The 16373-nt window shown below is 41.4% G+C and overlaps 1 protein-coding gene across 2 annotated transcripts; it reads right to left on the reverse strand.

The window, feature by feature from the left end:
* Window positions 1-23: 23 nt before the first annotated feature.
* Window positions 24-14325, reverse strand: hck (HCK proto-oncogene, Src family tyrosine kinase). Of its 2 annotated transcripts, none has more exons than XM_071535191.1 (13): window positions 14165-14325; window positions 9191-9330; window positions 7813-7852; window positions 6953-7043; window positions 6622-6717; window positions 6103-6206; window positions 5112-5261; window positions 4250-4402; window positions 3782-3964; window positions 3256-3332; window positions 2189-2342; window positions 1646-1777; window positions 24-1517 (listed from the first exon to the last, which is right to left on the reverse strand). In XM_071535191.1, the coding sequence occupies exons 2-13, from the start codon at window positions 9320-9322 to the stop codon at window positions 1315-1317; spliced, it is 1515 nt and encodes a 504-aa protein (XP_071391292.1). In that variant the 5' UTR covers window positions 9323-9330; window positions 14165-14325; the 3' UTR covers window positions 24-1314. The 2 variants fall into 2 exon arrangements, with proteins under 2 accessions (XP_071391292.1, XP_071391291.1); XM_071535190.1 differs by having other exon boundaries at window positions 6953-7046.
* Between the last annotated feature and the right edge of the window lie 2048 nt (window positions 14326-16373).

A 16373-nucleotide genomic window follows, 5' to 3' on the forward strand; every position in this document is an offset into this window, starting at 1 on the left:
GAAATAGACATTTGTGAAGATAATTGTTTCTTAAACAATTTATTAAGCACATTCCCACTGAACCAAACATCTAAGAAAATATCCAAAAAATGCTTGTTTCATATCGATACAAAACTAAAATGTTAATGAATTGATATATATATCCACACCATACCATTCCCCTGTCAACATTTGTCGATTGTGCAGGAAAACAGTACCCTAAACACATTATTCAACCAATGTAGAATAGAGACAGCAGGAGCCAAGAGTCATTCACAAAAAAAGAAAAAAAATCATTTGATAATAAAGAAAAAAGGTTTTACTTTGGGAAAGATCAATACATTCAAGATAGAGGGATCAGAGTACTATGTGCATGAATAAATTAATTCTCCAAACAGAAAAAACAAGAAGGCCAAAAGACATGGTGAATCATTACGTGTTTGCTATATTATCAAATCACCAAATACAGAATAAAAAATTAATACGCTGAAAGAGTAGACAGCTAAAATTAATTCGTATGTCTTCTCATCGAAGACCCTATCCCTGAAGACTTGCATCGCTGTGTGTATCCCAGCTTATATACAGAGCATATATAAAAGCCTGAATGAACAGAATCACCCACTGCAAAAGGCACAATGAAGGAGTAATGCTGAAGTCAGCCACAGCATAATGGAAAATACCTATGGAATATAAATAGAAAATGTTTAAAGCGTAATCAGCCGTACACATCACACTTTGTAAAATCTATCTGCTTTCCTTTCACAAAGTAAAACGCTGTACATTTCCCAGGAGGAAAAACAGACAAAGGCAGCTTTGCTTGCTGAATTGTTGATAATAACCCTATTTAATCTGAGCAGGACCGCGCACACATTTCACTGTGAACATCTGAATCGTGGCTCTACCTTCTTTTTGATGGATGCACAATGTGCACCAGAGCATAAACGACAAAATCCAGTCTTTTCCATGCGACTGCTTTCAGATGACCTATAATCATTTGTTTGTGAATATGGCCGTGTATATTTGTATCTGTGTAACAACAGTCTGTGAGGAGGATTATGTGCTGTATGTAAAACAGTGCAGGACTGTACAACAGCATATATCTGCCTGCTATGTATTGTAGCTATGTGTGACTGTCGATGTGTTTGCGTTGGTATTTTTGTGTGTGTGTGAGAAAGAGAGAGAGAGGGAGAGAGAGAACAACAGAGAGATAACATGTGCATGCTTGTGTGCTGGATTGCATTGCTGCATGTACAAATTAGACTTATTGTTATGCATGAATGGTACAGTACTCTAACAGAAAATGTGTCTGCCTAGATGTGTCTCTACATGGGTGTCTCATGGCTGCTGCTGGTACTGGCTCTCTGTGGCGGTGTAGAAGTCCTCCAGGACGCTCTGCAGGTACTCGAAGGTGGGCCGGTCCTCGGGCTTGTTCTTCCAGCACTCCAGCATGATATCGTAAAGTTCCTTGGGACAGCTGTCCTGGCGCTGCATGCGGTAGCCCTTCTCCAGGGAACGGATCACTTCCGGGTTGGTCATCCCTTTAAAGACAAGAACGCATAACTGAGTTAAGAAACTGGTGAGCTGCAATGTCTGGAAAATAAATTAGAACTCACATTGACTTTCCATGCAAATGCTGCACAGACATTGAATTGACTGGCTCTCTTACCTGGGTATGGTGTGCGTCCGTAACTGATGATCTCAGTCTGCAAGATGCCGAAGGACCAGACGTCTGATTTGATGGTGAAAGAGCCGTAGTTGATGGCCTCAGGGGCCGTCCACTTGATGGGGAACTTGGCTCCTGTTTATGGGGGGAAATGAGAAACACAGGATCAGCAACAGTCAAAGTATCAGCTGATATACAACATCGACATTGGTAGTACACAGTAGCTCTCTTCCTCTGGACACACATCTTCTCAAACACTTGCAGCCTTTGGCTCACTCAGTTAATCAGCCAGCCAGTGGCTCGCTCACTCACTCTCTAACTCGTCTGTTCTCTTGCTCACCCACTCGCTCACTCAGTCAGTCACTCATGTACACAGACATACTTCACTGACACAAGGCAAACTTCACTGAACTGTTGACACTAAGACCGCTCCCAGTTCTTCAGTTCTGGGGAATCGGTTCTGCTTTTCCTGCTGATAACACCTGGCCACATGACACTGCTGTGTAATGGTGAATAGCCATTGAGTGTCACTCTACAGCGTCTCACCTTCCCTGGCAGTGTACTCATTGTCCTCGATGATACGAGCAAGGCCAAAGTCGGCGATTTTGCACACTAAGGCCTTGTTGACCAGGATGTTGGCGGCTCGCAGGTCTCTGTGGATGTAGTTCCTCTGCTCAATGTAGGCCATGCCCTCCGCAATCTAGAGACAAAAACAATAGTCAGTGGAAAAGAATGAAAATGTGGCTCAATAGTAACCGTCAGTGACAATAACCCTGCTCTGTTTCATTCAGTAAATGGAGTGACTCGTTGTCCAGCTATTTATTTGCTTGACGTGGTTCTCAGTTTCGCAATGTTGGGTAAATAAAGCACACCGCAGGTAATTGTAGTAATAAATGATCATTGACATTTAGTCTCCTATGTTATGAACACCATCTGTGTGAGCCAAATCTGTAGATATCACTAGTCTCTCTCTCTCTCTCTCTCTCTCTCTCTCTCTCTCACACACACACACACACACACAAACACTTGCGTTAAGACCAGATAAGCCCCATCTGTCCACCTATCAGATGAACAATTTAACATAACAAAATCTGTCACGGTAGATTTAAATCAGAACGGCCAGATCTAACCTTCGTCTTCCTCTTCCCTTCCCTCTCTGTTATTTTTGAATGATCACTCTATTGTTCCACACTTCTTCATCCTAGATTCTGTTTGACTGTTTTATTCACAATAGCTATAGCCTCCGAGTTCACTCTTACTCACAAAGAGTTCAGTTCTTCTTTGCTCGTTGATATAGACAGCCAGAGACGCAACAATGCAGATGTAGTCTCACCCATGACCTATTATCATACAATGTACCAGACTTCTACTGTATGTAATGTCAGAGAATTACAGAATCGATCACTTTAAAATGCATTAAAGCAGGTACTGAATGATAAAATCCACTTCACAACAGACTGCTGAACTCGAGAAGTGATTTGAATATTGAAATGTTGGGGGAACAAAGGATTCGCCGACATAAAACACACAGCAGCCAAATGGCCAGCGGATGTGGCGGGCCGCCATTGTTTGGAATGGAGGAATGGCAGTACATGTGACTGGCTGAGCCTCACCTGGGCAGAGAAGTCGATGAGCTTGGGGAGCTGGACGCGGTTGCCCTCATCGCTCTTCAAGAAGTCCAGTAAACTACCTGTAAGTACACACACAAACACATTATGAAACACACATTATGTATTGTGTAGGGACAAGGGATAGACTGATAGACTAAATTGTATAAATATATAAATGATAAAATTATATTGGCTTTTAATAAATATCAGATATTGGCCAGTCATGTCGTCCACTGCCAATATGATGGCCTTATTATTGATTTAATTGTTCAATTATGTCTTTTGGGAATTAATTCTACATTTAAAGGCCTAATGTATCCCAGAGGTTCCCCTTCCATTGAATAGTATAAAGAATAAAATCCTGGGGGAAACACTGAATACTTGAAAATGGAGAAATGTAAAGATTGAATATCGGCACAAAATAACAGCTATCGGTTTCTTCAGTCAAAAAATATTGGTATCAGTATCGTCTTCAAAAACCCACATCAGCAGAACCGTAGTACACATGTACAAACACACACACACAAACCTTTCTCCATGTACTCAGCGATGATGTAGATGGGCTCCTCCTTGGTGACCACGGCGTTGAGTCGCACCAGTTTGTCATGCTGCAGGGTTTTCATCAGGTTGGCCTCGGCCAGGAAGGCTTCCACTGACATGCTGCCAGGCTTCATGGTCTTCACTGCCACCTTGGTGTGCTTATTGTACATGGCTGCAAACACAGCAATAATTAGATGTTATAAAAATGTCTGTAAACAAACCAAATTGCATGACAAGCAACTGCGCATGTTGTTCCACAGTAACTGATGGAAGAATCTTTAACATAAATCCATTTTCAGTAGAAGAAAATCAGGGAACCTTGACTCTTCATAACATATTTGAATATTTGATTTGATTCAAACATTTTTTAATCATCAACACTCAGCAAGAATGAGTACAGCTGCCCACTATCTCCAACAATGATTGGATGCAAATTTGATTGATATTCATTTCTCACCCATCCAGACTTCTCCAAACTGGCCGGCTCCCAGCCTCTTCTCCAGTTTGAGTGACTCTCTTGGGATTTCCCAGGCGTCTTTCTCCCAGGGCTTCTGGGGTTTGGGGCTCAGGCAGGGGTTGGTCAGGGACTGGCAGAGGCCATCTCCCTGTTCTGGAATAAGTGGACAAAAATATATTTGTGTTAATTATTAGGGTTTATTATATTTTGATGTCTTAGAGGTCAGAGTGTAGAGCGTCTAAGTTTTATACAATGTGTTTATACAAGAAAAATCCATTCCACATTGTAACGATAAACTATCCCAATGCTGTCAGTGGCAATTATAGCACAATACACAAAGTCTATCACCTTCCTGTTAACAATGATAATGTCAAGTGGAAAGTGAAGTTTTCCTTCTGTCCAGCAGAGTGTGCCCTCAGTATGAGCAGGAGGTTTAGTGGTGCAACATCACCATCCTTTCCAAAGTAACAACCTTTACCTCCTCCTGATACACAGATCTAAGCCTTGTTGGCACTAAGAGCTTCCCTGATGGCTTCAAGCAAGGCATTTAGCACCTGCTGTATTTTGGTCCACTGGTATTATTCAATGACAACTGTAGATGGGTGTGTCAGGTACTTAAAAGACCAGTAAATGAGTGCAAACTTGAGGAAACGAATCCATAGTGACAGTTTATTATTCCTCTGTTGCCTGTTCCATTACAGACTTGATGGAGAGAGACAATGCCTCGAATACTGTGTTAAGCTGGAGGCACACAGCTATCAGGAGGTAATACCGCAGTAACAAACACTTTACAGCTACACAGCAACTGAGTCAGCTAAAATGAGCTGCTCAGTGTGCTTCCCACATCAGACAGTGAACTCACTCTTGTAATGGCTGACCAGGTCCTGCAGGGTGCTGAAGGTGATGCGAGGGGAGATGTAGAATCCTCCGTTGTCCAGCGTACGAATCTTATAATGCTTCACTGTGTCGCCGGACTGGTTATCGCTGTCCCTGACGGACAGAGAGTAGCTGCCTGTGGGGAGAAGGCAGCAGTTACAACTATGGTTCGACTGTCGATGGGCTTTTAAGGCAGATACTGATATTTTGTGCCGATATTGAATATCTTTAAATTTAACAATTTTCATGCTAGAAATTAATTATTCAATTTCCCTTGTCAAGGTGGAAAAAAAGCCTCTGAAACAGCATTCAGTCCATGAGACACTAAAACTCTCTACCATATCCAGAGGAAACTCTGGGAAATATTAGGCCTTTAAAGGAAGAATGAATTATAAAAAAACAGAACTGAGAATAAACTAAGAAAGAAAATTTCAATGCAGGTTGTATGGACTGTTTTTATGTAGCTGTGGTCTGTGTGGATGCCATTGACTGGCCGATGTCTGATATCTAATAAAAGGCAAATAATGGCCTGATATATTGGCCTTACCCTTGTTACCACAAGTATAATGTACTCTTTGTAACAAAGATGAATTCACACCAGAGGACTTTGGTTATTATCACCACATCAAAATGGTACACAAGATGAAATACTGCTATAGCACAACTAAAGAGATGCTTAGTTTAAAGAAGCATAACTATAGTGTTAATGTATGACTGTTTTTTAAAATATATTTTATGTGTTTAAAATAGATAGAAATCATATAGTTTCAGCTTGAAATGTGTGCAAAGTAAAGATAGAATTAAATCCACTTCTGCCCACCTGACTCCACTGCAACCACTGTCAATTGACCGGTGAATTGGGAATTTTACTATCATGAGTTTCTCTCTGCGTACTAACTACCCTGTTCACCCCACTTGTTTGAAGCACATCACTCTTTCAGATGGACCAATAAACAGTTTTGAATGTGTCGGCTCACCCTTGGTGGTCTCACTGTCTCGGATCATGAAGGATCCCACTTTGTTCCCCGAGGCCAGCAGCTGCCTCTCAGCATCCTTCCTGCTCACTCCCTTAAAGAACCAGCTGAACAACAAACAGGCAGAAGAAATTATTCATATGGACACTCCTTAACAGAGCCAGCAGGGCAAAGTTTACTTTTATCATGGCGGACTGCAAATATTGTTTGCTTTGTGCCTTTTATTCAACACCACTTTGTAACTTTGTTGAGTGCCATACAATTACATACTACTACTACTACTACTGCTACTACTAATAATAATAATAATAATGATGATGATAATGTATAATACTTTGTTTTAGGAAGATATTTGCTTAGCCTCAGTCCCATGGTAATCAATTAAATTGTGTCACATTTTGTCCTATAATACCCAATCAAAGAACTGAATTATAGAAAAAAAATCACTTTTCATGAGCGAGATATTAAAGCGTGCACTGTGCTTGTGAGTCATTGAAGTGCTATCAACATGAGCACACTTACTCTTCCGTCTCCAGTGTGTCTTTGGCTACATAATTACTGGGGATGTAGCCCTCCCGACCTGTACTGATTAACATGGCTCTCCACCACTCCCCCGATCTGCACAGAGAGAGGGAGAGAGAGAGAGAGAGAGAGAGAGAGAGAGAGAGAGAGAGAGAGAGTGTGAATCAAACGTGAAACAAGTGTGAATATATCTTGTTCACAAAGAGATGATCCACCACATACCAGTCCAAAAACTGACGTTATAATCAAATACTGAGCTTTTGAATTATTGCACTTATTATTGATGCATTATTTGTGACTTGTTCTGTGGGTAATTATGCGTCATACTCACTCCTGTAAGATTTTGAGCTTGTCTCCCTTCTTGAAGCCCAGGTCTCCATCATGCATGGCCTCATAGTCGTACAGTGCAATGGCAATGCTCTCTGCTTCAGGAGCACAGGTGGAAAAGAATATCATAGTGTAAAATATATCGCTGTTATTATGTCAAAACCTTGTAACTTTAACTTCAGTCATTTTCATGTTTTCACTTGAACTGAAGGATCACATGGTCTTCTATGGGTTGAGAACATTTTACTATCCTAAGGTCAAAAATGCATAGTGGTCAAGGTACAAACGAGGCTGCTTTTCTGAGAAATGTCAAAAGTTGACATTTTGGAGATACAAGGTTTTCACCCGGCAGCAATGGTATGTAATGGAGAGTGAGACAGACAGAGTTTGCATGAGTCCAAGAGTGCGTGCCGTCTTCACTGCACGTGCTGCACTTGAGTATAAAGTGTCTATGTGTGCTATATCCCGCTGCCGTCAGCTACCCTGGACTCTGAGCTGACTTCCTTGTCTGCGTGATAATAATAGCAGTGCTGGGCGGGTCTTCTCTGCACTGAGGCCCTGTGTGGTGAGGCAGTGAGAGGGGCTATCACTCTGAACCCACACACTCACTCTCCTTCCTCTCTCTCAAATGTTGTCTTGAGCGCTTCGCTCTGTCTGACCAGCGCCGACCTAGATTACACTCTGAGGCACAGTGACCATTTCACTGACAAACTGCTAGATACACGCTGGGAGGTTAGAAATACACTTGAGGTCTAATGGAGAGCTTAGGGGTTGATTTTAGTGCAGATACAGACACAAGAAGTGTTGCTTGAGGGTTTCACTATATATAAGCAGAGGTTGTGTCTTAAAAAAAGTGTGACTTACCATCGGAAGAGTTTGGAGGGCCATTGGATGGCATTCTGTTCTGTAGAGAGAGAGATATGGAGAGGAGTTCAGCTCCATTGGATCTAAATTAATTTTTTTTTTATTAGATTCAAAGTAAGAAAAGCATTTTTTTTTGCATTTCATGTAAATGCCATGCTCTTAAGCTGTTGATTCAATGCTTCATTTGAGCTATAGCAGGTCTAAACTGGAAACTGGAACTGGCTGAGATGCCGTTTTGTTATGGCAGTGTAAAGGACTGTTGTCCAGGCCTTGTAATGCAGGATTGTCCCGCAATGAAGAGAAAAATGTTATTTCTTATTGATGAACAAGATGTTTTCCCCCAGATTTTAGGGCTAGAGTGAAATAAGTGAAAACAGCACAGTTAAGACTCAATTTAATACCTGATTTTCACTAGAATACACTATCAAACAGAAAAACAAATTGATCAATTGATCATTTTCACATTTGAAAATGCCTTTAACAGTTAAGTTTATGTTTTTGGAACACTTTTAGGCTAAAACTAAAGGGTTTCCAGTGGGTTTTCTCCATTGCAGAAACAATTTGTTTTCGCCAAACTGCAGTTTACAGTGAGACAGAGCTGTGAAGGGAACAGAGAGCAGACAGCCAGATACTGTAGACGGACTGTAAATAAGGACATCATATAGGAGAGAGTGTAGGTTTCTGCTCAAGTTTTGATCACGTCCCCCCACTCTGCGCTCCGGTTCTGCTTCTGTGTCACTTCCTCTTTCCCCATTGAGGGCGACAGAGTCTGTGACAGTCATTACAGTCAGCACACAGGAAGCAGTGACCAGAGGAACCACACTTACATGCAGTACAGCTAGTTTACCCGTGGCACGGATCAAAGTCTGGTTGGTATGCAAAGTCACAGCGCGACACGGGAACACACACAGACTGTACATCAGGTGCAAATCAATCATCTCTGCAAACACACAGGGAAGCTGGCTCCTGCTCACCTGCAGTGAGACCTACTGCTGTGATACAGTGGGAATCTTCTCTCTTTCGGCATTTTGTCACTCTCTGCACTTTCCCTGTTTCTCCATTTGTCACCAACCCTATTATCTTCTCTTCACTTACAGTCTGGGTTGTATTGAAGGGTAAAGTCCCACCTAAAATCAGTTTACCTACCTTTCTATTTACAGAATAGGGTCTATGCACCTTTTTAACCTGACACAAAACTGAATTAAACTGATATAAATGTATATGAGGATAGGACCGTTTAAAGAAAGAGAGCATAAATGAATACTCTGAAAATATATTCGATATTTTAAATATATTTTGGGAGTTGTTTGCCTTATGATCACCGACTGGAGGTCAAAGTTCTCTCTGATTTTTTTTTTATCACTATATTACTGCTTACTGCCTTGCCAGCGGAGTTTCCTGCAGTGGGGTCTTTGACGTAGTGGGGCGTCTGGCCGCGGCCTTGCAGCTCCTCATTGACCATCCCTTTGCTGACAGGCTCCTGCTCCTTCTTTGAGCCCACGCAGCCCATGGTGCGGTCTGCAGGGGGACAGCGGAAAGACACAGCAAGCAGACAAACGACAGCTTTGAAACACAGCTTTTTCATCGGGGGTGTTGATATAGATGTTGACACTGTCAGGACTAGCCCTCCTAGCGATACAATGTGTTTGTATGCACGTATATATTCAGATATAAACAGTGACGTAGTGGAGGGTAAACCCATGTTCTGTACACAAACTGAAGTCATATGAAGGTAGGATCTTTTAAGGAAAAAAGCAAAAATTATAGCTTTTCTAAAAATATAATTGATTTTTGTTCATATTGGTGGTTGTTTGCCTTATAATGATCACAGGCTGGAAGTCATAGTTTGCCCAGTGTTATTATTTACCACTACATCACTGCATGTATCACTTTCAAAACTGTTGTGAAATATGTGATAAAAATACACCCCTACGAGCGCATAACAGTTCATTTAAATATTAAGGTGTTAACTGAAAATCACCACTTGTGTTGCTACTGTTCAAGAACTATATTGCTTGTCAGAAGAATAACGTTTAATCACGGTTATTATTACTTAATTATTATTGGGTAGAAATAAAATATTTATTGAACATTTGTGTTTTTCTATTTTAATTATATTCTCCATAATCCCCATAAATGGATTATGAACTAGTATCTGTAATACTGTTTGCATGAAAACACAATCATAGAGTTGAACAATTAAAGTATTAGATGGCCTTCCTCAAGATGAAAGGTGAAACACTACTAGGTGTGAATCTATAAGTAATCCCTTCCCTTGGAGACATTACCTGAAGTCATTATTAATGTATGTGAAGGATTTAATTCCAAAATGAGATATCTACCATTTGAAAAAACTGACACATACTTTCACAAAATGATTATTGACGTTAAAGCAAAATACATAATGGGTTACTCAGAAATATAAGCCACTGTAAGGCATTTGCTTATGAAACAGCTTTGCTTTGAGTCATCTGTATCTGGGTCTGTATCTGGATCACTGGGTTACACTTTGTGGTTGGTGGACAGGAAGATGGGGCCATGTGGAAGGTGAAGACCATGAGAACAACAATGATCAGAGGAGTCAAGTTCACAGCAAGATGACTTTTTTATGGCTGTTACTGCAATTGTATTTTGTCATGTCACTAATACTGGGTGGGGAAGGCGTGAACGTGACATGACATGTCACATGCTAATGTTTGCTGTCCCTCGCTGCAGGGGGAGGAAGGCTGAGAGGACAAAGATGACTGCAGGATTTTTTTTTCTGATGTGCTTCTGCCAGCTTCTCCATCGCCACACTATTGGTATATGTCACTGGCTGCAATTGTTTGTTGATTCTTACATCTCAGTAAGTACTATTAAGCTCTTCCATGGGTCACCACAGCTGTTAAAACCAAAACTGGATGAACACTGAAAGGCCTTTCATATCTGCCCAGCCACACTGTTCATGTGTGTCATCTATGGAATACTTTGTTTTTTCTTAGTATCGTACTGTATGTGTGTGTGTGGGTGTGTGTGCGTGTGTGTGAGAGTGTGTGTGTGCATGTATACGTGCGTGTGCGTGCAGTCATATGGAACAGGGCGTGTGAAACACTGGTGAGATGGAAATCAGACAGGGATTGATAGGAGAGCGAACAGAGAGGGAGTCTGTGTTGGGAGAGATAGAAGCCTTGTTTTATAGCTCATCTTGGTTAACATAAACAGATGAGAGAGAGAGTTATACTGTATAACTCTTCACTCTTCACCTCTCAGGAGCAGATCATTGCACATTCTCTGACGGAAGTAAGCGATGTTTCTCAGTAACACAGAACAGCTGCTTACTGGCCCCAATAATCATTAACAACTTACTATGATTTTAAAGGTCATGTCAGCTTGCTGGAACCAAAACTTACCAAAACACCAGAGGACACGACTGAGTCTACAGGTGAACACTGCAGCTGCCTGTGCTCACCAACACTCTGGCAGTGATGGTGTTGTCACTTTGAGTTTAGAGTGGTTCTGTGAGCAGCTGTTAAAAGCAATATCCTACTATAAAATGAGGAAAACTCTGTCTGTCTGCATCCATTTTGCTCCTCGATGGGTTGGCTAATCAATCTGAAACTGCACATGGGCATTGAGCATTGGCATAGGCAGGGACTGACAAAGCTGATTTTTCCATTTTCCCAAATTTACACTGTTTATGCGCATTTCTGGCAAGTCTGCATGTAGTTGTGGCGCACGCATCCCCAGGTATGGACTAGTACAAAAAAATACCTACAATCTTTACTATAATCATTACTTTTCTGGCCTGGTGCCAGGACAGTGTCACTAGTAGTAAGTCATGGAAAATGTTTCGTTTGACCAGTTAGGCACAGGAAGTTCCTGTGTTCTCTGACCTGTTCAAAAATAATGGTGTAAACATATTTGCTTCCTTTTTCTCTCTGTTCAAACTTTGTTCCTCTTTAGATTGGTTGATCAAAGGAGAGCCAGAGTTTTGTTTCGTTTTTTTTCTTTCATTTAAAACTTTGCAGCGATTCCTATCCCAGGTAAAACCAATAAACAGGCTATGCCCTTTGTCACGTTTTGACTGTCACAAAAAGGAGGTCAGCATGAGACTGATGGTCACACATTGTCCTAGTTTTGCTCTGTAAACTTCAGCCGTCATCAGCTACATTTCTAATAGACCCAAGGCCTATCTGTCCACCATTAATTTACCTAATTTCATGGAAATCCACTCATATGTTTTTGAAATATCCTACTGACAGGCAGACAAACTAACTTACAGAAGCAAAAACAAAACCTCTCTGGTGGCTGTAAAAAACAAAAGAAAGAATCAAATTTGTGTATTTTTCTGAATATTGTATTTGCTAAGATCCTAAGAATATAAATGTCTTGATTTCAAATTACCTCTCAGGTCACATGAGCTTCACAATGACTTAAGAACCAAACTGGAGACCTGTGATACTTAAAATAAGCACTGTACTATTCAGGTGTACCGCTGCCATCTAAACTCTTTAAGAGAGTATATAGTTGACTTATATATATAGTTCACGTATAAGCCATTTGTTTTGACAGTTGATAGCGAATTTTGAGGAAACCAGAGAAGAAACAAGTGTGAAACTATACTGCAGTGACATGTGCCAGAATCAGCCTTCACTCAACTTACAATTAACATAATAGCAAACAAACAAGTGAACAAATCTCTCCAAAGCCACGGCACTCTCAACATGTCAACGTGTCGTCAGGAGGCCGCTGCATAGACAGTGAATTCTGGGTGGATTTTCCTCAGATGTAAATTCATGGGGCTGTGTCTACCTGCTTGGCTGCCTCCAGCCATAACCACAACATCACCAGCCAATCAGATTCGCTGGCATGTGACCACAACCACACAACAGGATAACAGAAAGAAAGAAAGAAAGAAAGAAAGAAAGAAAGAAAGAAAGGCTATTGCTTTACCAATATACAGTACTCACATGATACACATACACAAGTACCCCCCCCCCCCCCCCCCCAACCCCTCACCCCCTCCCACACACACACACACACACACACACACACAAACACACACACACACACACACACACACACTGCCCAAGGGTTAAACCAGCTACTTTGCATTGGGAAGTTACTTATCAATAGGGAAGGCCGGGGGTTCTGGACGGATGGGCTTCTCCATTTCAGCCTAGTTTTTACTGGCACACTGCATTGTGCTGCACTATGAGCGTCCTGTGCTACATGTTCTGCACTGTCCTGCTGGACTGAATGCGAGCTTGTTGATACATATATCCGTGCACCAAAGACAAATTCATTCACATTCATTTTACCTGACAAATAAAGTGGTTCTGCTTCTGAATGCTGCTGCACAGTTGCATTGTTTGGAAGATTCAAATGTTGCCCTTCTGTCAGGGCAAGAAACGCTCCACCAACCAACCACGAATCTTGCGTCATTTGAAAGACGCAAATTTTAGGGTCTTTCGAAAATGGTCGGTCTTTACGAAAATGTAGGCTCAGCTGCAGTACTAATGCAAGATAGATGCCAGATAGAGGCATGATGGGGGATTTTAACAATGGCCACCAGTGTGATGTAATATTGGCATTTCTTACAGTACACAATGCAAAGTCAATTTCAAAGTCTTCATATAGTATATCTTTATATCCCTAAACCTCTTCTGTTCTACACAATATAACACAAAGTGTTAAGGGAAAGCTCAAAGAAGATGTGGGTTGTGTAGATGTAAAATGTATGTTGACTGTAAGGCCGGTCTAAGTTTGACTGTCTATGATTTCAGCCCATAAAAACTCTAAAATGAAAGTTACTGCACAGGCATCTGGAAGAACACATATAGAGAACAGAAACTAGTCTGGTTTAGTCTAGATGGACCATCTAAAAATAGCTGAAAAAAAAAAGTTGAAGCAAAGATGAAGTACACAGGGCTAAATTAAGATGGGAACATTTTTGAGACTCATCATTTATGCTACTGTAAGAAAAAGGAAAGTATCGGGGCAGTGCTGGCTATAACCTTCACTTCATCACTTTTTATCACTTTCTACACTTTATCAAAGCTTCTGCACATGCAACAAACTTCCCATGTGAATGTGTTAAAGCACACCGAGTGATTATTGTATAGGCGGTGGTTGTTTCAACCCAAAGACCCTGAAGTTCCTCTTTTTGTCAAATTAGATTTACCTGAGCATCATTGTTGTAAAATGAGACAATAAACATGTCAACTTGTAGACAACCATAGACAAAACTATGTGATTCTCCCGCATATTTAACACATGTATCGCATGCATCATACTTTCATAATGTCATCTACTTTCACAGTTGGGCTACTCCCTCCCGTCACAGGCAAAAGAGCTTCAAGAATAAATTTACCTCGTTTTTCAACCGGACTCTTCACCAAATATCTCTGTAGTTGCTGATGATCTTCTAGAGTCGTTTTACTTGGGACAGAAAACTCTTCATGTCTTCTATGTCGGCTCCATCCTGGTAGGACTTCGCTGCGGGTGGTGTGGACGGTGCGGCGGGGCGCGGAGCACTTGAGTTTTGACGAGGAAGTTTGATGTGACCGACTTGGTGAAAGAGGAACAAGCTCTCTGCCTTTCACGCCAATCATATTGTTTGTTTCGGGGGCAGGAATAGCCGGCTTATCGCTTTTTTTCAGCTGCTTCTTTAATGATGCTTTCTGGTGTGGAGCTCAGAAAGCTGCCGGCGCGTCGGTGCGTCAGTCAGTTGGCACCAAAGATGTAGTGAAGGCTGAAGTCACCTAAAACGTATTTTATACACATTTTTATGCGCAGACTGGACTTCACCCGCCTTGTTTTAGGGTGACATAAATGTTAGTGACATAAATTCATGGTACAAATCAAATTAAATAGCATCGAACTGATGTAAAATATAAGAAAATAGGGTTTTTTAAGCATTTTTGTTTACACTGGTGGTTGGTTGGACTTAATTATAATCTACTGGAGGTCATAGTTCACCCATCTTTTTATTTACCACTATTCCACTGATTAGTGACAATGCTCCTGTTGCATGACGTCATGAGGAGGTTATAATAGCTTCTGGACATTTCTTCCCAAGCCAAAAGTTTAGCCTATAACAGATGTCTGGGTTGCTTTGTGTCCCAGTAATAGTATTATATTAGATGGAGGAGTGGAGGGATGGGGGGTGGTGGGGGTGGATGGATGGATGGATGAATGGGAGTGACTTTTGCATGGTGTCCACGACAACTCTAACATGTATTCAAATAATAGTTTTACAACTGCCATGCTCCCACTGTGTGCTGTGGGTGCAGGGAGCAGAGAGGGGAGGCGTGGGCGGCTCGGCCCCGGTGGCACCGCAGGTCAGCAACAACACATCAGAGAATCCTCCGGCTCTTCAACTAATCCTTAATCAAATGTCAGGATTAGAAAACCGACTTCCTACTGAAACCCGGGCTGCAGATAAAGAGAGAGACAGAGAGAGAGAGAAAGAGAGAGAGAGCATATGGGGAGAAAGGTTGGGAGCGAGGGAGTGGAGAGTGATGAGATGAGGATAAGAATGAAATGGACGAGATGACAGAGAGATCAGAAAAGACAGGGAAAGGTAGAAAGTAAGTGATGAAAAAAAAGGAAGGATAATACAAGATAAAAAAAATAAATAAACCAGCATCTGGGATAAACACAGAAAGAATGGGTGTTGAGCAGCTGTTCAGAGCTGCAGATGACATTTTCTGGTGTGGGTTGACGGGCACAATGAGTCTTTTTCTCTGAGACGCGGGCCAGAGGTTTCAGCCCTCTGTATGCAAACTGCAGGGGGAGAATGAGGAACTTTGCCTGGCTGATGATCCACAGATAGCTCTAATTATTACACAGGCAATTACAGCATGTATGCCTGGCAGACTGCATACAAATCCCCGTCTGCAAGCGCTCTTTCTGCGATTATGATTTTTCATGTGTTTACATTGAAACATCTCTGTAATTTGTGTATTCTGCAACTCTGTGCAACTTTTACATTAGAGTCCATATTGACTTTACATAAGACGTCATTATATATGGCATATTTATGACACCTGGCATCTTGGATACAATAGGTCACAGCATGAAACAGCTTTTGGCCACATTGTAAAATACAGCTAATATATTTCAGCCATTATGATAGGAACACACTGCATAAGTGTATATATCCCTCTCATAAACCAGAAAATCCCTTGTTTTTTCACACTAGTGGTCAAGTTTTTTGTGTTCTTCTACAATAGGTAGCATTAGGCGACACTTTAACAAACTAAAAGTTAGACACCAAGTTTCAAAGCACGCAAAATTATTGCTGTGCATTGAGTTTTACTTCCCACTGCAGGACGGTTTGAGGGTATTTCCAGGGGCATTGAGTTAACACTAGGCAACTTTTCACGAAGGCGGCTCCGAATGGTAGCGAGACGAAACTTGAATTTGGAAAATTTGAACTTCAATACCCACAAATCCTGTAATGTGACATTAGTAACCTGTCCAGTCTGTGATCACTTTATACCAAAGTATAAAAAACAGACAAGAGACAGTAGATCTAACGTTGGAGAGTCCAGTATTCTCTGGACGGAGCGCTGCTC

Source organism: Centroberyx affinis, unplaced genomic scaffold, assembly GCF_046629955.1.
Source record: "Centroberyx affinis isolate AG114_WGS23_722 - 3 ecotype Tasmania unplaced genomic scaffold, CSIRO-AGI_Caff_v1 ptg002675l_1, whole genome shotgun sequence".
Classification (NCBI taxonomy): Eukaryota; Metazoa; Chordata; class Actinopteri; order Beryciformes; family Berycidae; genus Centroberyx; species Centroberyx affinis.

What these genes read in the sequence shown, in the direction of transcription:
- hck (XM_071535190.1), bottom strand. Translation starts at nt 9,322, where the DNA reads ATGGGCTGCGTGGGCTCAAAGAAGGAGCAGGAGCCTGTCAGCAAAGGG. An exon ending in GTTTGGAGAAGTCTGGATGG is followed by an intron (nt 3,965 to 4,249) that starts GTGAGAAATGAA and finishes CTGTGTTTGCAG; the next exon opens with CCATGTACAATAAGCACACC. An exon ending in TCATCGACTTCTCTGCCCAG is followed by an intron (nt 2,343 to 3,255) that starts GTGAGGCTCAGC and finishes TTTTGTCTCTAG; the next exon opens with ATTGCGGAGGGCATGGCCTA.